The 23875-nt window shown below is 40.5% G+C and overlaps 1 protein-coding gene across 1 annotated transcript in view; it reads right to left on the reverse strand.

The window, feature by feature from the left end:
* Window positions 1–23463, reverse strand: part of LOC144521025 (dedicator of cytokinesis protein 3-like) — a 48223-nt gene extending 24760 nt beyond the window's left edge. The window contains exons 1-14 of the mRNA XM_078255230.1: window positions 23303–23463; window positions 16995–17078; window positions 15252–15292; window positions 13276–13331; window positions 11269–11365; window positions 9533–9681; window positions 7148–7232; window positions 5742–5783; window positions 4094–4248; window positions 3748–3829; window positions 3595–3655; window positions 3362–3509; window positions 2211–2299; window positions 245–370 (exon numbers count right to left, since the gene is read on the reverse strand). Coding sequence (XP_078111356.1) covers window positions 245–370; window positions 2211–2299; window positions 3362–3509; window positions 3595–3655; window positions 3748–3829; window positions 4094–4248; window positions 5742–5783; window positions 7148–7232; window positions 9533–9681; window positions 11269–11365; window positions 13276–13331; window positions 15252–15292; window positions 16995–17078; window positions 23303–23339 — 1252 coding nt within the window. The 5' untranslated portion in view covers window positions 23340–23463. The remainder of the gene's footprint in view (window positions 1–244; window positions 371–2210; window positions 2300–3361; window positions 3510–3594; window positions 3656–3747; window positions 3830–4093; window positions 4249–5741; window positions 5784–7147; window positions 7233–9532; window positions 9682–11268; window positions 11366–13275; window positions 13332–15251; window positions 15293–16994; window positions 17079–23302) is intronic.
* Window positions 23464–23875: the final 412 nt, after the last annotated feature.

The following is a 23875-nucleotide window of genomic DNA, read 5'->3' on the forward strand; positions in this document are numbered from 1 at the left end:
CATTCTGCTCTCTCCTACATCTTTCTAACACCATTTCCGTTTTCTTCTATTCAATTTTAACCCCCATCCTTGCTTTTCTTACATCCTTCTTGCCCAATCCCTGTCCTCCTTCATCTGCCTCGTCTGTACCCTGATCTGTGACCTTACCCTCTTTTCATTCCTCCAAGCCATCTGGCCTCTGGTCTCCACCGCCTCCCTCAACCTCTCTGTCCACATTACCGCCCACTGCTCTTTGCCTCCTTACCTGGCAGGATGACATCTGGGAAACCCAGTTTGCGTGTGAGTGCCAGGGCCCTGTTGAACACAGCCTGGTTCTCCCGTCTGATCTGCTCCAGCTCACCCCGCAGCAGCTGCAGGGAAATTATGAGGCCTGGGGGCAGGAAGGGAGGGGAGGGTTGAGTTTTGTGTGAGTATGTGTGTGTGTGTGTGTGTGTGTGTGTGTGTGTGTGTGTGTGTGTGTGTGTGTGTGTGTGTGCAAATGTAGAGGTGTGGGGTTGTGGGAGGAAAGTGGAATTGAAGAAAAGAAAGGGAAGGGATGAATAAGAAAGGAGTTGGGAGGGGTATTTAAAGGACATTAGTCAGAATGTGGGGGAGGAGAAGACAGACACAAGAGTGGATGGAGAGACGTGATCAGAGCCAGGGACAACAGAGGGAGGGAGGAGAAAGGGTGTAGTGGAATTACGTAAAGAAGCAAGGAAAAATATGGCTACCACACAAATCTAGTGACAGATTTTTGTGAGGCATGAGTCATATATCAAACTGTGAGACGCTCATAAAAAAGAAAAGTAATAGTGAATTAGGAGAGTTCACGCTTACAGTAAGGCCATTTTGAAAAATCCACACAGCAAGATTGTATAATACCAAAGACACAAAGTGAGCTGCATTATCTTTTCATAGCAGCTAACCAAATGGGTGAGCTGGTGTGTTTTCTCCTTCAGGTGATTAGTGACAGTTAGGGGTGGGTTGTATATTTTGAAGTAATTTTAATTGACATTCATAAATATCAGGGTATATTTTCTATACTTTTGTTGTAAAACCATTTTTAGATAAATTAATTGGAGGGGAATTAAAAGAATAGTTTGACAGCTCTGAAATTCCCTGCTTCCAGGTTCCAGGTTCACAAATGAACATTTGGATGGTTTTCGTGGTCTTCTTCTTTGATGTAAAAGTGAACACTGTTGGGCTTTGGACAGATCAGGAAAAACAAGAATATTGAAGAAGTCACTCAGGGCTCTGGGAACTATTTAATACTCCAAACGATTAATCGAGAAAATACTCTGCAGCCCTATTTATTTTTAGATGACTTATTTTGATGCCACTCTCTTATTTGTCCTTTGAATATGAAGCTGCAGCCAGAAGTCAATTAGCTTAGCTAAGGACAATTTCTATTTCTTGGCCAGGAGCAGGAGTCACTGCTCACGGCAACAAAACACTCCACTCACATAATCCCCTGTAAAACCACAACGTTTAGTCTTGTACACTTCTGTTTGTGTTCGGGACAACAACAAAAAAATAATTAATGAGCTTTCGAAGTACTGGTAGGCTTTTAAAAAAATATTTGGACAGAGCCAGGCTAGGTGTCACTAATATTTGTGCTAAGCTAACTGGCTACTGCCTGTAGCTTCTTATTTACCGTACCGACATGAGAGCAGCATCAATCTTTTCACCTAATTCTCTGCAAGAAAGCAAAAATGCCAAATGTGAAACTATTTATTTAAATATGTGAAAATATCAAAAATAGATGCAAGAACCCTGTTAATCCAATACTTAATTTACAACACTAGCAGCAATAACCTGAGATGTTAAAGGGATAGTTACCTTCAGTATAAACAGTACATGAACATTTCTGGCAGTTAATAAATGTTTATCATCTCATGGTATATATAATCATATGAACCCTACACTATTCACACACAAAAGAAAATTCACTTGGTCTAATAATGTTAATCATTTTAGTTGTATTGATTTGATATAGTCGTTAATAGCAACGTGTCTGCAGAAACACAAATTTCCTGTCCGGTTTTCTCAGAATAATCAACAGACCTTGCTGGGCACAATTGTCTTTGGAACTAATTTCTATGAAGGAACTAGTTCCCTATAAAAACTGTAGACAGCATGTTCACCATGACACTGTCTAGGGAAAAAAGGTGCAAATCTATAATCCTGGGGAGACCAAACAGGTAACAGACCAGTAGAGACATTATATTTACCATAATTGGTGCTGGGAGCGGAGTACTTTGTGTTGGACTTGCGAATGATGTTCTCCTGTATCTGGTACCACTCGTTCTCATTGTTACATCTGGAGAGAAAGACAGTTGGGTAGGGCTATTAACAACGCACCCATTAGTGGGTCCAGGTGGAGGGATCGGGATTGTGTGCATGGGGACTACATGAACAGCATGTGTCCCAGAGCCGATTTACACCTGGAGAAAAGGTAGCAGCAGGGGGAGGTGCTATCAAGCAGCACATTAGCCCAAATGCACAGCTCACTAAGCAAACCTGACAGCCAGCTCTCTACCAGCCTTTTTCATTACTGTGGGCCCGTAGGCCCCTGGGATGGCATGGGGAAATACACAGACTGGAGCGTTATAGGAGCCGACAGTTTGGAGGCAGCTCAGCACTGAATCACTGCTTGCTTTTTAAAGGGAAGAGCTCTTCGCCTCAGCAGAGGAATCCAATAAAAACGACAGCTTTCTATTCTGGAAATCTTTATTTCACACTGAGCTGTAAAGTTATCCTGAAAATGCTACACAAGACAAATGTCACATACAATAGGATGGCAAAGTGTATGAATGACCTCTGACCCGGAGTGGACGCTGAGGAGGACAGTGCCCACACAAGGAGACATTCTAGCTGTTGACTGACAAGAGAAAATGCTGAGCTTGGTGTTTTTTTATTCTTCTTTGTCCTCTAACTTTGCTCAATTATCTAAGTGTCATCTCTCTCGGTCTCTTCCCCTCTCCTTCTCTGTGTCTCCCTCGTTCACTGGGTTGGCTGGCGTACAGGAGTGGCTCTCTGTAGCGAAGCCTAACAGAAGCAGCCAGATTCAAAACACGCCAAGTGCCCTATCTCAGGCCCGGGGTGAGCAGCTATTGATTTTTCAGAGGACACTTCATTATCACTCTGGTCAAAACACACCAGGCATCAACACTGAAGCACTAGGTTGTCATGCATTCACACATTCCCACCTCACTGAATAAACTCTATTACCAGAAGTACAGAAGTCATGCAACTACTGAGCAATTACACTGACGGCTGTATACAGATTGTATTCTGTTTCACACTTTAAAATGCAAGAGGAATTCTTTTTTTTCGCTACTGTATTTATAATCAAGAAGAAGAGCTTCACATGTACACTCACGTGTAAACTTTGAGCACAAAGTCCTTCTCCTCTTTGAGGTCTGTGATGGTGTGGAAAACATCACTCATGGCAAGTACAGCGCAGCCATAAGGCCTTCTGTACTGCACATGAGGTGGGCCTTTCTTTGAGTCGTTCAGCAGCATGCGACCTGGAAACAAAAAGGAGAGGGACGCACTAAGAAGGAGCACTGATAAACCATAAACCTCTGTCATTAAACACTGCATTTTATTTACCAGTTCTTATGACATGTGCAACAATGTACAGGTCTCTCTTCAAGTCTTTACTGCTCAGGTCCTAAAGTAAAATGGGATAAAAAAAAAAAAAGTTCCTTTAAGAGTTGAAATACAGAGTATTTATATTTATGTCTAGAAGGGAAAATATGTTACCGTGAAGAGAGCACACAGACGATCAACCTTCTCTGGATTCTTTGGTCCTCCATTTTTGTTCAGTTTCACCATGAACTTCTCACTGCAAAAGAAGCCAGTTCACAGTTTGAGAGTGTCTGTCAACCACAGAATGCCTCAGTCAATCTGCTGGACAGAGATAGTGTGTAAACGTGTGTGTGTGTGTGTGTGTGTGTGTGTGTGTGTGTGTGTGTGTGTGTGTGTGTGTGTGTGTGTGTGTGTGTGTGTGTGTGTGTGTGTGTGTGTGCGTGTGTGTGTGCGTGTGTGTGTGTGTGTGTGTGTGTGTTTGCTCTTGCATCGTGGGATCATTTGGGGCTGTTATGTGTACCTGATCTGTTTGGCCTCGCGAGTGTCATACAGAAAAAAGAAGACATCTGCATCCTCGCTGATGCTGTTGTAAGTAAAGCTCTTCAGATTAATGAAGAGGTGGTGCGACACAGGGACACGGCAACCGTCACCATGGCGCTGTCTCGTGCTATCACTCTGGGAACAAAAGAAGAAAGTGACCGTTAACAAGACTGTGAGAGAGGCAAAGTACCTGCCACTCTGTATATATATAAGCTTATTTAACAGATCAATGGGGGTACTATAAGGTCTGAATAATTCATTGATATATGCTCTACAGTGTATTCCATCCTGTCACATGTGCATGCTATTTACAGTTGACTCAGTAAACATGCAGGTTACAAGAAATTATGAATGAATGATAAAAAATGCAGCTTTGGTGGGTCTGTATTTGTTGTTAGGGGATGCAGGGAGGATGCATTCCTGTGATGTAAACTTTTCTATTTATATGCTTTCTTGCTGAGAGTTGAACATTGATATCTGCCTGTTTAATATAAAGCAACCGCTTGTTTGATCTTGTTTGTTTAATCCGTACAAAACCCAAAGTGTACAAACGACATATTGTTTTATGGGAGGCTTATTAGGGAGCTTTACGCTGAAAACACACCAAGCAGCAGCGAAGTGCATCCAGCGGCGAGCTGCCATGCAATGTCTAAAGAAAGCTGCGGCCATTTGATTCTGCGGCAAAATGCAGCCAAACTAAAGTTAGGGATAGTTTAGTCTCGTTTTGCCAGACCCTCCTCCAAATTGCACTGAAGGAGAGTCTGGCTACTCAACACAGCATTCGGGGATGGGAGGAAAACGTGCTCTGGTTTAATGGCATTTCTTTAAACCAATCAAAATAGTCATGGGCGGCGCTACGCTCCTCACAGAGCCGCTGCAAAATAGTTGTGTGAGAGAAAACTCAGATTGGACAGATAGTCTAGCTAGCTGTCTCAATTTACCATGCAGAGATCTGAGGAGCAATAGTCCTCATAAATCCACCGAATTTAAAATTCCAACACAAAGAAAGCAGGAGGAGACGGAAAAATACATGCATCCGGCGGAATTTCCTGCAGCACCGGAGTGGAACGCGAAGGATATAGACTAGGGATAGTTTAACTTTTTGCAACGTATTGTGGCCAGATAATACCCGCAGCCAATCAGTAAACAGATTCCTATGACATGTTGACCTATGTTACAAAGAATTTCTTCCCGCCTGAAACACATGAACACGCCTCCCAGCCTAAGAAAAATGTAATTATTGCGACAAGCGTCACTTCGCCACTGCTTGTTGGGTTTTCAATGTTATACTGTTGGCACACATCTTGGGGCATATGTGGTCCCAATGGGAATCAACTCTCACACTCTGAGCAGCGTTGGTGTAAGGTTCTTACGGAGCATGGCAGCGACACCATGTAATTTGAATTTTATATCAAGGGCTTTTAACCCTACAAGCTCTTATTATGTCCTCAGTGCAATAAGATAAATTCCTATCACCAAGTCTAAATGTGATAGTGTCAGAGCCAGAGTGCCCTGACTTTACAACACTCATTTGGTACAGAGAGAAATATAAAATGAGAGATGAAGAGACTGGCAAAGTATGAAAGGTTCGATGATTTTGTAAACAAACTGCTTTGAAATGACTATACCTGGTTTGTGCTTTGCTGACCACAGTGTCTGCTGGATATATGCTAAAAAAGAGTGAAGTTCAAAGGAAAGATGTCAGATCAGTCAGCCCATTCTTTACTCTTCCCACACAGCATTGAACTTATTTACCTTATAGCAGCTTCAGACACACTACCTGAGCCATGCTTCGGTCGATGCTTCAAATCTGACAAAATTTCACCTACGCACATTGCCAAGCGGCTATACTACTGTGGTGCTACAAGAAGCCCACATGAGGTAAAACGTGAGCGTGTGGGAGAGGAGAGGACAAAGCCAGGATCACCCACACACACCTCTCTGGTTAGCAGCCTAAAAGAACTCCTCTATTCCTCTACCTGAAGAGGTGCCAAGGCCTTGTGCCCTGCCAAAAACAAGCTCACTTTCATCGACAGAGTCAGGCGGCTTTTTGGCAAGGAAGAGCTACACTGTTGATTCTGGACAAGGCATTTAGTGCACAAACATTCTGTGCACAAAGCTGAAAAACATGGCATCGGGATAATGGGAGGCTGCAGGGCAGTTGGAGAGTGTTTTGATCAGCATATGGAGATTCAACTTCTGACCAGAAAGGATCTCCCTCCTAACAGTATCCAGCAGTATTACATTAGATTTCATAACATCTGTGCTGTAATATTTCTAAAATTGGATCTGCTTCAGTAAGTCTCTTTTGTGTGTGTGTGTGTGTGTGTGTGTGTGTGTGTGTGTGTGTGTGTGTGTGTGTGTGTGCGCGTGTGTGTGTGTGTGCGTGCGTGCGCGCACGTGCGTGTGTACATTTGAAAGTCCCATGTAACTGAAGCCAAAATACATTTGAGGCAATTTGTATTTATATAAATATGCCTCTAGTTTGTTTGCTGGATTAAAGGAACCAAGACTAAAATATGTAATTTATTTTAAAAAAAAATGTATTTGTATGTATTTTCTCATAGCCTCACCTGGGACTGTCACTTTGCATTATGTCTGCATTGCTAGCTGGCAATCATGCTTGTGAGAGTCACGTGCATGCAAGAAAAGGAACACAATATGGCAGTAAGATAAGCATAAAGAACAGTTCGCATAAGGCAGCTCCAACAGCTGAATCACACTCTCTTGTGAGTCACCTTTTTATGGATGATTGATAATCGGTACATTCACACATCCCTACACATCCAACAAAAGTCTCAAAAACAGGCTGTGCAATAAAAAAAGAGGCACAAAAAAGCTCATAGTGGGTAGAGACAGTATCTTTGAGTCATTGCAGTAGATATACATAGTTTATCTAGAATAGTATATGCATGGTGCAGAATCATATTTAATAGCATTTTTATCCTTCAAAGAATACTGTATCGTATTCAATAATTCATGGGTTGAATTTGTACTGCATGCACTGGTTCAACAATATTCCCACCCAACATACCAGTTTGTGTAGCTCTGATACGCTGATCTGATCTGGATCCACCATTTCAAACTCTTTTCTGGGAACAAGGTCTAAGCCAAGGTGTCTGGTGAAAGAGGGGGTTAAGGGTGTATGACGAAGAAGAAGAAGAAAAACAGTAGTGAAGAAAGGAAAGAAAATTAGATTCTGAGTCAAACAATGTCACATTTCAACTTTTAGTGGAAGTGAATCAAATGTTGAGCTTGTGCATATGATCTTGGTGTTCTTTTTCACTTCACAAGATGATAAGAGACGTGTCTCAATCAATTTTGTAATATATCCAAATCTTTATAAACATGCCTTTTTACATTTATTTAAGTACTGTACTAATAATAGTATTTCTAAATAATAAAACACACTTTTTACTTTTATCTTACATCTATAGTTATTAGTTTTCATATTAAAGGAATGGGAAATATGTTTATTCACTTTCTGCTGGAGAGTTAGATGACAGTTAGCTTAGCAAAAAGACTGGAAACAGGATGAAACAGCTAACCGGGCTCTGTCTGAAAATAGCAAAATATGCCTACCAGCACCTCTAAAGCTCACTAATTCGCACATTATATCTTGCTTGTGTAATCCATACAAACAAATGTTGTGTAAAAATGACAGTTTTCTGTTTCACTGGGGGGTTTATATGCCAGACTATCTCTTAGCTAAGCACAGTCCTTTACTTGAGTCTTGCTGGTTGCCTGGCAACTGCTCAGGGCCAAGATATAGTGGTAATAAGCGTATTTCCCAAAATGTTCAAGATTTTACATAGAAAACACAGGATTACTTTATCAAATATCATTAATTTAGTAACTACACATCAGTATTTAAAGTGTTTGATGGTAGCTGCAACATTAAAAACTGCTATTAATGCATCATTTAAATAATCAATGATATAATGTATATTATGTATATCTCTAAAAGGAGCCATTCTGCATAATGAGTATATGTATTATTATCATAATTAGGCCTACCATTAGATAGTGTTTTAAAGATGACAATTGTTGGATTTTCATGTTAAAATAATGAGTTAAATGTATTTCAGACGCAGCACCGTCACATCCAATGGACAATTTTAGATTAGTCTTGTCCATTAGACATTTTTGGCAACTTTGAAAACACTTGGATCTCTTGGTGGAATTGGGATTTATGGGTTTGAAAAGTACTTAACCACTCAACATGAGTTTGAATTAAAGAGATCCACCAAAGACTCTATGGGATTAAAGAGGTTAAGTACAGTACTACAGTAAAAGTAACTAAATGTACTTTGTTTCCTTACACCTCTGGTTTATGCTCTTGTATAAAATACTGTAACCTTTCACTTAAAGTACTCATATTATGCTCATTTTCAGGTTCATAATTGTATTTAGAGGTTATATCAGAATCAAATATTGTACTGCACATTGCTGCAGCTCCTCTTTTCACCCTGTGTGTTGAGCTCTCTGTTTTAGCTACAGAGTGAGGCACCTCACTTCTGTTCCATCTTTGTTGGGAGTCACACATGCACAGTAGCTAGGTAAGCACTGCTAGCTAATCAGAAGCAGAGCATGAGGGCGTGCCACTCTAGCACATTGGCGAGCATTATAACGTGTGTTACAAAGTGACACACGTTCGTCACGGAAGTAAAGGCTGGACTACAAGAGCTGTTTGGAGCAGTTTGTGAACAGTGTTTTCTGTTGGAGATGGTAAGTCTCTTTGGGGTGGACTTTGGGCTTTCTCACTTTGGAAGCCTATGACATGCACAAAAAGATATATAACACAATAAGGGAAAGGGAAAACGCCAAAAAGCATAATATGAGCACTTTAAACAAAATTGTGCAGCCTCAAATCATGGAGTACTATCAGCGCTGCTCTGATGACCATGACATTAGATCACTACAGCTCTCAGGTCAGTGTGCACGACAGAGCACTGAACACACATGGTGAATAAAATACAGTGAATTCCGGCTCCACTTCTGAGTGTTTTTTGTTTTTTTACATTGACACACATAGTTCAAGTGAATATCTGTGTACTTTTATGTTAAATTGTGCAATGAGTCTTATAATAAACTGACAGATGGCCCCTACATAAAGCTTTTCCTTGGCCGAACTAGAGCCCTCACATCTTTATCTCTGTTATGGATGCCTGTCACAGCTCAGTTGGATGGAGTTTAAAACTGGCAACAGTAGGAATGTGGCTTTACAGTTCCTTCAGGGGGATGTGCATTGACTTTAAGCCGCTTGAGATTCACTCATCTGCTAAATGACCATAAAATTACATCATAGAGGATGCTATTTCACACCCACTCATCCAGTGTTGTAGATCTCTGCCAAAGACATATTCTATTCTTTGGTAGCCAATGTCAATACAATGCACTCAGTACAAGATTAACTCACTCATTGCCCCAGTCAAGCCGTACAGTGATGTGCCGCTTGATCTCACGAGTCTGGTCCTGGGCGAGGTGACCCTGGATCAGCTGCCGACGCAGGTCGATGAGCTCATTCATCACATGACGCAGCTTATGAAATAGATCCACCTTGTGTTTCTATTGAAGCAGCCAAAAAAAAGACTTAGTTAAGATATGTGATATCCTTCTTCTGCAGCATTTATTTAAAGGTTATTAATTAAACTCTGCAGAGAAATTTCTTGGTATCATGGATTTTATAACTATATACTGTATAGCAGTACTCTACAGCTACAAAGCTGGACAGTGAGAAAAACAACAGTCTACATGAAGGTGGTTCTCTGATATCAGACTTTGGTGATTTATTTTGCATTCAATTAAGGTATGATTGAGACAAATATCACGTTCTAACCACTTCTGCCAGCCAGTGCAGGTAGCAGAACAAATACTGAGATTTAAAGCCCACTGGTTTTGTTAATGAAACAAAAAATAAATTCCTCTAGCAAGTCTGCTTTGACCTCCTCACGGTAATGAATTTCATCACCATTTTCGGAGACCAAGGACAACACCTTTAATTCAGGCATTTTCTGTTATCCCTAATGGCATTACAAGCCCACATTACCACCCAGGTTTGTTTACATAAAAGCAAATATTAAGCGCTGCCACAATGCCGATGTAAATTTAATGAGGATAAACACTGCATGTTCTCAAAGGCTGCTGAAAAACTAAGATTTTTGTCAGGGTTGATGAGCCCTTACGGGTGTCTATTGTGCGGGGCTAATTACCTACATTATAACAGATACACAGTTATGCTTAGGCCATTGCTCCCTGAAGTAATACCATGAATTGTAATTGGCAACAATAAGGTAAAATGTATTAACATCTAGCCAATGCTACATCCTATTATTGTGGATGCAACTGTGGCAACATGGCCCATATCACACAGGGGGTGAGCACCAAAACGAGCACTGTTAAATCAGCGCTTCACATTAGTCGAGCTTCAGAGGAAGTTACATCACCACACCAATGCCACTGGCTCCTTAGTTGCTCAGAGCATGATCAGTCCTCAGTGAGAGGTTATGTAAAAACTTGCTGCCAGCTCCACAACGTATCCACTCAGCTCCAAACCCTACCAACCTCTTCAGCCTGCCCCCTCAACACATAGCAGGATTAAGATGCTTTAGGTTTCCAGTAATCACTTTTAGCCAGCAAGTAAAGGCTGACTGAAGGTGGCAAGCAGAGCTGGATCTTAAGATGATGTAGAAACTACAAGAGGCAGGCTTAAATCAATCAATGGCTGAATGACACAGCATGAAATTGCATACGACAGGTCTGTAGGCCATTAGCTGTGCCCAACCACCATTTCTTTTCCTACATAGATAGTATATGAAAATGTAGGGCGACAGTCAGAACGACATGCTATGGGGAAATATCTTAAGGAGCTGTCACTGCACACTTTGGGCTGTATCTCTGTGAGCTGTTCATTATACTTTCTGGTTATACCAGGTGTTGAATTAGGGGCAGGGAAGAAAGACATACTCAACACGCTTATTAAACTAAAGCCCCTTAAAAGGATGCAAATTAAACAACGAATGATGGAATTTCTTTTTGTAAAACCTGGTTTTCTCCCAACTCCCTTGGAAATTAGTAATGTTAGAATCAGTCTCACATGTATAGCTTAGGTATGTTTTAAGATGAATGTGATGTATTAAATATATTGCCACTGACCACATAGAGCTGCTTCCACAATATCCCCCATTCCTGCAGTGTGGAGGTGGTCTCTGTGATAATAGGGTCCTCAAGGGGCACCACCGTCTCGCACAGCCTGCAGCAAAGAAACATGTACATGAATGTGGAAAAACACACAATGATACACACAAGTCTTGGGCAGTAATGCAATATTGGCAGATTACTTTTTTCAGTAATGAATAGTGTAAGGGATTACAATTTTAAATTCTGTTGACCCCTGAGTATGTGATAATTATTGTATGTAACCTGTTTTATCCAGGTGCAGGTCAACCGCTGCACATCGGCTGGAGCCGATCCCAGCTGACATTGGGTAAGAGGCTGCGTACAACCTCGACAGTTCAGCGGACCATAACAGGGCTCACACAGAGACAATCATTCATGCTCACATTCACACTAGAGCTTTAATTCGTGAGCCCGAATCCGATTGGGGCTGTAATTTCTCAAAATTCCCGGGGGCTTGAATTGGGTCAGTTTCGTGCTAAATTTCGACTCCCACCTCTGATTAATGTGGAGAAATGTTATACAATCTTTTTTAATATGGCATATGACAGTTACTGTGCAGAAAATACTCTAATTGACTAAAGCTTGACTGAAGCAGGAAAGTCAGGTTTTTAATTGGGATCGATTTACCCAAACCTGCTGCTGTGGTTTGGGTTCAGGTTGGGCTTGGATAGAAACCATGCAGGTTCAAGGCCTGATCATAGCTGTAATTCACACCTACGGGCAATTTAGAGTCAACAACTAACCTAACCTGCATGTCTTCGGACTGTGGAAGGAAGCCGGAGAACGTGGAGAAACCCATGCTAAAACAGGGAGAACATGCAAACTCCACACACAAGAGCTAAAGCTGGCCAGTAGGTTCAAACCCGGAATCTGCAAGCTGTGAGGTGAAATGAGTAACTTGGTTCAGGGACGCGGTTAGTCGCTACCGAGTTAACGGTGAGCTGAGAACAAAAGTAAAGTAATAAGTAATGTAACTGATTACTTTTGTTGAGTAATAAGTAATGTAATTACTTTTTAAATGAGTAATATGTAATGTGTAAATGATTACATTTTCAGGTAACTTGCCAAAAATTGACTGAATATTCACACATACAAAACCACATGCATTTACGTATGTCACTGCTTCAAGTCAGCTTTTTAAAGAAGCTATGAAATGACAAAGAGGTAATAGAGGAAGGAACGGAGGTGGTGCACTCCAATAAAAACCTCAACACACATCCTTCCTATGTGACCACACTCACAGGGAAACATTAAACCAAAGGTTAGATCTCTTTAATACTGTAATGTTGTTTTTGCAACAAGGGAAGCATATCCATCCCTTACACAATGAGTCAGGGTGATTGTCTGTGGCACGGATGCTTTGGGATAACTACAGATATGCAGTAGGTGTTTCACCTCATTAACCCCATGAGACAGCACAGCACATTTCCCCAAGTGCAGCCCCTGGAGCGAGGAAGTATAATAATGTTAATTTCCAAGCCTGCACTTTTAATTGTTTGAGTGTAAACGAGAGTCCTCAAGCTATGTGGTAGCTCAACTGGAGGGTGGTGAAATAACAGCAAACTCCCAGTCCACACTGAGCCACAGCTCCCAGCCTGCAGATTTAACATCCATGAGTTCAGGCTGATAAAGAGCTTTGCTGCCTGGTTTTGTCTTTGCCTTTATTCTGGCCTCTATAGCCGTGGTCGGCTTTTGTGATTGGAACGGTAGATGACCGCCACTGTGTGTACAGTACATACATGTGTGTGTGTATGTGTGTGTGAGAGGGAGTGTGTGCATGCATGTCAGCAGCTGTCCGGTGGAAATTGTCTTAAAGAATGGATCATCGCAGATTGTCATGCTCTGACACAGATGAGTTGATGTTGGTGGATGTATCAGGGTGGGGTAAATACTAAGTACTTTTACAGTTGGATAAGTGCATCCCTAATTATGATGCTGTGCAAGCTCAAATCAAAAAACATCATCATACATCATACAACTCACCCTCTGTTGGTCACTGTGGATTTCTTCAAGTGGACATAGCTGACTGGGAAAATACCCTGTGGACAGAGAAGAAAGAGCAGATATGTTACTGAGTGGGACAGGATCACATTCTTAATCTTCCTGCTACATGTAACCAAAACATACAGTATTGTGTTTCTGTTATTAGGTAGAATGACCTAAACTGTGTTGAGTTAGGATTATGCAATACTGCTGGCAACAAATTATATGTTGAAGGAAACATGAGATCATTCCTTTAGTATTTCGACAATTTCTCCTTTGCTATGTGCTGACATTTTCTGCCATGCAAAGAAAAAAAGGATACTGTTTGCACCACTACAAAGACGAGAGGCAGAGCAATGTGCAGGAGCCCTATTGCGGCTTGGCTTAGCAGGGGAAGGGCATGCGAGACTGAGTGGTGCCAACTGCCACCCTTGCAGTTCATCTTTCTTATTCTAATCTGCCAGATGTGAAGAATTGGCCACAGTGAGCACAACTAATTCTCTCAGCACAGAGAGAGTATGGGGGCGACTGAATGTGGGCAGCAGAGTACATAACAAAATGGAGGGGTGTTAGTAAGAACTGTAAATAGCTGATGAGAGTAGAGAAGGACAGCATGTAGCCACTAACACCTACATTTACCAGGACTGGACAGCTTGTGTGCTTTAAAACATTAGAACAGCATCACATAACACTTCAGCTTCTGACATTTCATTTTAAAGCAGAGTAGACCTATGAAACAGGTTATCAAGGATGGAGTCCGTCTTTACTAAACAATCAATCATTTGGGAAGCAGATGTGTCAGTGGTATATAATAAGCACTTACTGCAGTGCAGAGTATTGATCTCTGTCAGCAGTGATGGTGTTGTATAATGGTGTTGAGTTCTGCACCTATGTTTTTTTCTTACTGAGCAGGATTTATCATAATGATGCTGCATGCACGAACTGTGAAGTGAGAGGTTTGGATTGAATCATTCCATCCCGCCTTCCATCTCAACTTGTTTTCTGCCTTGATCAAAGATAAAACACCACAACAAGTGTGTGTTGAATCTGTCCTGCAGAAGTCACTGAAGAAAACAATGTATTTAATGTAATTAATTAACCAACTTGGATTTAATTATTTTATAGCATTTTTTGGTAAAATGAATGGTTTTCAGATTACTGTTTGCACCATCTGCTGGCTGAAAGGAAAACAAAATTTGGATTTTCGAAAGAAGTCTGCACAGGAGAGAAGTGTGTAGAGTGGTGCATCCAAGATGCTCTGATAATCTATAAAGTGCCATACTAAAATTTAAAATAAATGTTAGAGCTGGCATGTGCCTCATACCATATTGTGCATGTAATGCGACACACATACAGTGTATCTTTTTTATTATATTTTGTCTTTTCTTGTCATTATATTTGCTGTGTAGTTGTTTCCACCATTTGTAAATAACACTACATGTAGTGCTTTTGTGGTGTATGAAGTCAGAACAATTTGGGTAAAACGTGTCTTTATGAAAACCCATCTGAAAATACAGGTCAGGAGATTTCTATTTTTGTCAAATCAAAGCTCTATTCAATAAGTTAATCAGTCATTAAGGTCTTTGTTGTCTAGACAAAGTTATTTCTGGGATGCTCATCTCTCACATCACATTATCATTCACAAAAATGCATCAGCCTCGAATAACACCTTCATGTGGAGACCACTTTGTATTACAAGGCAACCAGCTCTTCATGTGTTTAATACAATCCTAGTTAACCTTATATAAAATACTGGTTGTTCAATTATGTATTTAGTTAACAGTCTGCTGCATTATTAATGTGCACATAGACATTTATAATACATTAAAGGTTTTATACACAATCCAAATAGTTTTTTGTCACATATGTGACATATGATGTGTTGTATTCACTTTCAATTCATATAAATGCATACTACTGTAGGCAGCCTGCAGGAATCAACAAAATGTCAAATTCTGCTGTTATAAAATAATTACCTTGATAGAAGGCTTCTTGGAGGAAAAGCCTCTGTACCAACCTAAAGAAAGAGCAAAGTGCACATCAGAAAACCTCACTTCCTCACAATGAAACACATAACCAATGTATATAGTATGTGCCATTACACCATTTTGCTGAAGTAGTTGGTATCATGGTACAAAACGTTGAAGATGAAGTGTGCCAGCTTCTTTTTTTTTCCACACCTCAAATCAACTTGTACTTGAAATGTGAATGTTATTCTCTGCTGTTATAACATTGCTTTTAACACAATAGCTAACGTGGTTTTTAAACATATATTTCACTCAACTATAATAGTACAACAATGTTGTTGTCTTCACATACCGTGTCAACTACTTATCAAACTTGCATTAGCTGCTTTGACTAGCCTAGCCTTTAAACTGATGCTGTGGATACTCTGTAGTGGGGTAATGCTTTGGCCACAAACTATTAAACAGATATGTGGCAGCAGTTACGTTAGCAGGGGTTACGTTAGCTAGCAGTTAGCTCTGCTACATCACTGAACCAGTGTGATGGATAAAAATAACATTAGTGGCTCTCTAGACACCACTGGCTGCACTGAAAACAGTAATGCGATTACATTTTAATAAATGTTACATACAGCTATCTCAGTATGTTAGGACTAGTGTTGTTACTGGAATTTATCAAAGTTTGCAGTTTGTCTAGAGGTTTCAAGACCTCGACTGGTTCACAATGAAACTGTGCCATCAAGTGCAGTTTACTCTAGGCTTGTGGTTAAAACAGTGCTGTAACCAGGATTTTTAAAATATTGTGGGCTTAAAGCTATAGTGCCAATTAGGAATTCTAAGCAATGACAACACCACTGTTGTTGCATCCCACATGACACAAGCCTTCCGTAATCACGCACACACGGAGGATTTAAAAAACATAATGGATTCTTCAGACGAGGCAATTATCTTTACTGGAGTTTCTTCGTTCGAAAGTCGCCGGACGACACCATTTTCTGAACATAGCCATACTGAGAAATACAGAGAGAGTTTTGTGAAGCTGATACTCTTAATTAGCTTTTTATCAACCCATTTGGCAATGGCTTGAATGTAACGGACGTTCATTAATATCAAAAAGTTACGCACTATAGCTTTAAGTCAAAGCCCCCCCCCAACACCAAAAAGAAAGTCCAATATCATAATTATTTGAATTTGCCATATTGTATTTATCGATTTAGCTTCAGTTATATTTTCTTTAAGTTTTATTTAAACGTTGCAGGTCTTTCAAGGAAATTCATCTGGAAATCAAAAACTGCTTGTAAACTGAACTAACTAGACTCTAAGTAAAAATGTGTTTTAGAGCATTGCCCCTAATTTCCCTATAATTATCACCAGCATAAATAGTTTTTCACAGGAATCTTTACGGGAGTTTATTAGCTAATTATAGACCCGTGAAATAAAATGTTTTATTTTCCAACATAAATGCTCTTTCAAGCCTCTGCTGCATGGAATGAAATTTGACAAATACTTTTTTTATTTGGCCTAAAAGTATCCACATTTTAATACTAGCTAAAAAACTAAACAAATTCCCACATAAAATGCTGAGGAGGACATTGAGGCCCTGGGTGAAAATGACCACCACATAACAGTAGTGTCAACTTTGCATACCTGATATCTTTGTGCAGTACAGAAATGCTATCATTTACAACCAAACACAACAACTGTTTCCTGTTTATCACAAGTATGCATTGTCATAGGCAATCTGAGTGATTTTACCTTCACTCTTCTCCAAAATCTGCACAGTTTCCCCAATCTCCAGGACCAGGGCCTGACATATTGATGACCGGAAGTTGCAGATCACTGTGCAGAAAAAAAGAAAACACTCAGCAGACAGCAGTGATGAAAAAATATTAGACCTTATAGGAGTTGACTGTCAAGAGATATTACATTACGGATAAAGATCCATGCTTGGTTTCATCTTTGTGACCTCGGATTAGGCAAGGTGCCTCCCCTACACTGTCGTGTCTCCACAGCATGTGCTTTGGGGTTGTAGCGGGGCTTTTAATAAGCTGTTTAATGCAAACATCTAAACAGAGTGTCACACAGGAACCACTGCTTAGCAAACTGTAAACAAGCTCCCACCCTGAAGTGTGTAGTCATTTTAATAGGCAATTAATTCTTAAGCGGCCTAATTTTTGTGGAATGTTAAGTTAATTGATCTGTCTCCCAAAATAGAGCCCACACAAACTGCTAAGTAGTAAACACTGCTTTATCATAAGTCGGTATTAGCATAAATCTTCCATGCCACCTGCTTATGCAGCATCACACAGTCTTAGACCATACACAGAAACATCCTGTGACTCAAACACTGATTATGAACATTATTAATACTTAGGGGATAAATGGCACAGTAAAGGCCTTCACAATAGGATGGCCTCTGGAGCCTGCTTTTTTACCTGTGCATCTCTGTAACATACAACATACAAGCCTCAGTAAAGACAAACTTGTTTAATAATGACAGGGCTCCACTGACGATTTTAAAAACCTACAAATGGTGGCCCTTCAAGGAGAGTTTGGTGTGAATCATTATGCTAATGAACTAGCCAGGGGACCCAGTGAGGGGGAGGAAGAGGAGGAGGGGCTTGGGCTCCATTGCCTGTTTGAGGGTAATAAGTGCTCAGTTCCTGTGCTTGGGTAACTATGGCAACAGATCATTTACAAACTGGAGGGATTTCTCCACTGTACCTGCTGCGGGGATCTGGGCATTTTAAAATGGCAAAGCTTATGGATGCTGCATGGCACAAGAGTTCAAGTCAAGCAGCGTATTGGGCCTGTATTAGCGTCAGAGAGATGGATAGACTTAAAGAGCCTTCTTGTCACCTTTTTCAGTCTGCCTCAGGGCCTTTTTCGAACAAGGGATGAGTATTTCCTATTTGAGAGTGATATTCTTTATGGCCTCTATTTCATTTGAATTGCAAAACCTGCACTCACACCATTTGAAAACTCTTAAACGGAGGTCACGTCAGAACAAGATGAGCTTGTCATGTTTTGAGAGAAATGGGCGCATCAAACAGGTTCATATTTTCATAGTCCACCCTCACAAAATCTCCAAGCTGTGTAAACACTCTCTCATTGTGCCTAAAAGCTTCAGGGCATTAGCATATCCACAAAACCTAACCAACCAAATTCATCTTTATACTTTAACATGTTGAACGTAGGATGTTGGAAGGACTGACAGGACAGGCAGTGGAAAATGTTGGCAAAAGCAAACATTTCTTCTGAGCAATAGTATATCAGTCCAGACTGTCCCTCTATTCACTTGCATTCAGTCCACATGGCATCTTATGGCTGCTATTGTGTAACCAGCAACTCACAACAGAATTATGGTGCTTGAGCCCAGGACAAGGGTCCTGCTGTCCTCCCCTTTACTCTCACATTACAACTTCTCCATTATAACAAATATATGTCTACTAATCCATAACTCAAACATCACCTGTATTCATTTACTCATTAACTATCAAACAATTGAAATTGTGGATTTAGCAAAGAGATGCAAAGCTTTTTCCTAATTAATTATCAGCCTTAGCAAATGTATAAAACTAGGCTGTGCAAAATGCTGAATAATTCTTCCAAAAAAACTACAGAAACAGACTATTTAAAGAAATAAATTGAGTTTAAGATAGATCAAGATAGAGAACAACAAACTATAGCCAGACAGGTTTCATCATCATTACTGTAAATGCTTTGTATTTCATAAATTAACAGATTCAAAGTAATGAATTAGATATTTACTATGTATTGTCAACAGGCAAAATATAAACTCAATGCACATAACATTCTCAATTTCCCATTCTGAATTATTCTTCAGATATCTACCAAACATTTTTAACAGCCTGAAACTTAGTCTCTTAAGAAACCAGTTTTCTGTGTTGGCTTAAAGTAAGAACAGATGCTGGAGCTGATATTCCATAGCAACTAATAACACCAGTTCCTGTGGGACAAAAGTAGCAATATTCCTGGATTTCATTATGCAGACGTTATGACATTCAAGTTTACACTATCTATGGTACCACTCAGGGTGACCTAATACTGATAATCATAGGAGGAATATCACCCACTGAGTATCAAGCGTCATAGTTTAGACTCAGGAGACCGGAGATAAACTGGAGCACAATTGTAAAATAAGTATAAATTTCACTGAAGCGGCCTCAGTAAGAATTTATAACGCTCTTCCTCTGTTGTGCTTTTATTTTTTAACTGGCTGTTCTTCACTAGCATTCCTGCCGCCCATGGTGTGTAAGAAAAAAGCCTACTTTTTAAATAGGAAGCCTATGAGTGAACACTAAAACCCTCCACCTCATCTTGTTGATTATATCCTGCAGTGTTGTAGTATAAAAAGGGCTTTAATGTGATGACTGCAAGAAAAATGTGGCGATTCAGAGAGCTCTCCAATGTGTTAAAATAGAGAGTTGTAGCACCACAAACATTGTGCCTATGTTGGGAGGAATGTCTTGGGTCACACACTAGCATACACTAGCATCACATTAGCAACTGTAATACTATTCACAGTTTTGAATGTGTTCAAGTCACATTACTGTGTCTTTGCTATCTGCCATATTTCCTGCACACCAAACACAACAAATAAAATAAAATCTGAAAATATCTCAAGACAATGTTCACTACATACTCTGTAAAAGGCAGTCTAAGGTATTTAAGACACTGAGGGTGACATTTGAACTATTTCCCTTGTCTACCCTTTACTTTCCTGTTTTCTGTCATTCTCTGTAATTTTTATGGTCAAGCCAAATCCAATATGTAAGCTATAATTTCTTTTTAAACATGAGTTGTTCTTTTACAACATATGAAGTGAGACATGTATCACTTTCCACTGTAAATATTATTACATGCTGTCATGTCTTGAAACATGTTTTCTTCTCTATATGTAATATAGTGAAGCTTAAAACACAGCATGTGTGACCTACTGGCCTTGTATTAGAATCAGAGAGAGACAGGGGAGAAATATTTTGCAGAGAGAGAAGAGATGTCATCAAAAACCTGCCAGTAAACACTACTATGGATTATAAATTGTCTGCTATTTTTTGCTAAAACACCTGAGTGCCCATAGCACCAGTGTATTGAGACACATTTGATTAAAGAGGACAGTGTGCTCATCTATACTGCAGAACTGAGATTAACTTATTTCATTAGGTTTATTTCATCTTTTTAGTTCCAGTCTCAACCATGACTGGTACAATTGAAGCTGAACTGCTTACCAAGTGATTCCTTAAACCATTTCAGTAATACAATGTGATTATGAAGACCATGAAGGTCCTGCTTGAGTAGTCTTGTCCCAGATCCAGCTAAGTTAAAATAAAACAACGGTCTTTGGGCTTCGCCCACTGATTTGTGTGGTTCAGCACGACTTGAATGCACATTCACTTACTCAGACACTTTACTACACTGAAATCTTGCTAACATAGGGATTTCTGCCACAGAGGCAGAGGAGCATTTTACCATATCGGATTCCAAATCAGTGACACAGAAATCTAGGCACGCTACCCAGCTGCAGGGGTCTGTGTAGCTGCAAGATGATGACCTTATCATAAAGCACTTTTAAATGACCATGTACATGACTATCACACATGCAACATATGAGTATATTTTCAAGTGCTGATGTGCAGTTAAGGTACAGAAAACTACACTATTAATGAACTTTGTGAGCCTATGATGAATCCAAGAAGTGCTCACCGAAATGAAGCTGAGCAACTTTCCACTAAAATCATGGCAAAAACCCACAGAGAAATGCTACATTAATCTCTCTAATCCCACTATCGGTTGAACATTAGCTCTATCTTTTCTTCTGTCGTGAACACGTTTGATCCTCGAGCTATCCATTTCAGATAATGGTGGCCTAGTCTGCGTGATTATTTTGTGTACTGCTACAGTAGTTTGCGGCTGAGCCACGTCCATGTGGCCACAGATAAAGCCGGCAGATTCATTTCACTCTCTCTTATGTGGACAGGTACTGACTTACAGTCAGAGCTCTCTCCAATAAAAGAGTAAAGACAATCTTGCAATATTACTGTTTATATGAGAGACATCCATCAGTTACTCATTTGCAAATAAGAGAAATTTCAAGAAGACTGTACTGAGGATTGATTTAATGGTTATAATTTTGAAAGTCTATTGTCATTTATAAAATTAAATTCCAAATATTTACAATTTACAAAATCACAATTAGCTTATATTTCATTTTTATTGCATAATGAGCATTTACTTTGGGGTACTTTTGACATTTTATAGATTAAATATTAAACAAGGAACAAAACAAGTCATTTTAGATTAATTGGTGATTATAATAATTATCAGTTGCAGTTCCAGAGTGGGAAAAGCTGGGCATCACCACAGTACACATACAATCCAGGCCTTTGCTGCCACTTTTCAAGTGATTACCAAACTAGCATTACTTCCTGCATAAACAAAAAAATGTGATTCTAAGAAAGGCATTAAGGTTTCATAAGGTGGTCTCCAACTGTTTCCTGTTTAAATAGAGCACATTAAAACAGCACAGGAGAAAAGAAAAGGCCTGGCTGGCTGCTGACAGACCAGAGCTCAGTTTCATATTGGTGTATGGCAATATTGGTGAGAGACAATGTACAGGCAATGACAAAATAAGAAAAGAAGATAGGGAAATATGCAAAATGGTGCCAGTATTAACAAAGATGAGGCGGGAGAGGAAATGTTAACAGGCTATTTACGTAAGGTGCTGTATTGCCAGTCAAAGTATAGCAGCGTGGGCTTCATCTACATGATGTTGGAGAAATATTGAACCATGTCATTATGTTATCTACGGCGAATGGGAGTTGGGGTGGGGGGGGTGTGGGGGAATTGTACCAGAGTAATGTGGGCTGCTTTTACAAGGTACAGTATGTACTGTGTAGGTACACAGCGGCTCAGCTTCCCCGCATTTCAGCACCATGGACAGCGTCACCTCCACATTTCAGCACCATGGATAGCGCCAGGTCACTCTGCACTGACTGATGCGGAGGCTGCGCCGAACTGTTGCTTCCCCAGACAAAACTACCTTCCTTCCCTGTTAAAACCCCTAATATATTTTCGTTTGAAAACTCTGTAGTGATTCTATGGTGGATAAATGGATGCGTGGATGACAATACAAACGAGCGGTCATATGCAAGCCAGCATGAGTAGCCCTGCAAGTAACACACTGTAGAGCATCTTGACATGACTCATTCCCCTAATGAAACCCCTCTATAAGATAATCATACGCTATAGACACTTTTGCCGTGGTCGTGGTGTTCAGCAATCAGTTTATAATGACCGTATGGTCTCTTATGGCGTTATTTGTGCACATTTTACCTATTAGACTGTATAAAGCTCGCTTTGAGATGTGTTTTGTTTTTGTCCCCATAAAAGCTAATCTGAATGGAGAAATGCCGATCTTGCACTTTCACCTCTCCCTCGGGGTCAACGTGGGATGAAAGTACAGTGTGGTACAATGCAGTCCCTGTCGTTGCAGCAGCAGCAGCAGCATTAGGGCAGTTTTCTTTCTACAGGTAGACTCCAGCTTTTCTCCAGCTTACACCTGTTGGAGGGACGCAGTCACGATGCCCCCTCGTGGTTTAGACACGAATCGCGTTCTCCCCTCTCCCCCCTCCGTATATGCTCATAAGACGAAAAGGCTAAAATGCTACACTGACGCATTTTTACAAAACCATACAACTAAGAGTAGGAGCCTGTTTTAAAGCAACGCCTGCGGTTGTGTATAGACTGCGATAGCATCTTTAAGGTGGTGGGTTGTAGGCTGTATCATCCCACGCAATTTCCCTTTCCATGCAGTCGCTGGCCGTGTATATCAGCCATTATAAGTGTATATGTTTTTCATTGAGTGTAATGGGCACAAGAACAGGACAAATGTGCTGTGTAGCCTATGCGGGGTGTCGATGAACACAAATTGGGTGTTTCTCGTGCAAAAACTGCCATCACAACGCGGTATGATTAAAGTCAACTAAAAAGCTAGAAAACAAACGTTAAGAAATTAACAATAAAGGGTGCCATTGACTCACCAACTCCGATTTTCTCCTCTTCTGTAGGTATCCACATATTTGGTTATTTTCCCTCCGGTAGAGCAAGCCACATTATGTTGATATCGTGAGATGATGCTGCTAAAAAAAAGAGAGCTAAAGGCTATAAATTCTCCTGGCTGCTCATACATGGGACTACATGTCTCGACCCTAATCAGTATCCTGGCGTTTTGTATGTGTGCGGGGGGGGAGGACCATCAAAGCCTCAATATCTCCGCTCTATTACCCGGCGTGTGTCTTCAGTCTGATGCAGTCTCCGTGTCCACCTAATGTAACGCGCACACACACACACTCGCTCACGCAAGCACGCACGCTCGCACGCACACAGTGAGCGGTTTTTTGGTCTCTCCAAAAAGGTGTGATTGCAGCCGCATTTCAAGTGAAACGAAGAGGTTTCTTTTCCCTCGAAGCTAATTTATTTAATTTCTTTGTTTTTCTCTCTTTTACAGCCAATCGCGTTCAAGTCCAGCTGATCCACATTAGGCTGCTCAGCCAACGTGAACGGGCTCAATCGGTCGGTAATTAGTTGGTAATAGGTCGCGATACCGTTCCGCG

This window comes from Sander vitreus, chromosome 7, assembly GCF_031162955.1.
Source record: "Sander vitreus isolate 19-12246 chromosome 7, sanVit1, whole genome shotgun sequence".
Classification (NCBI taxonomy): Eukaryota; Metazoa; Chordata; class Actinopteri; order Perciformes; family Percidae; genus Sander; species Sander vitreus.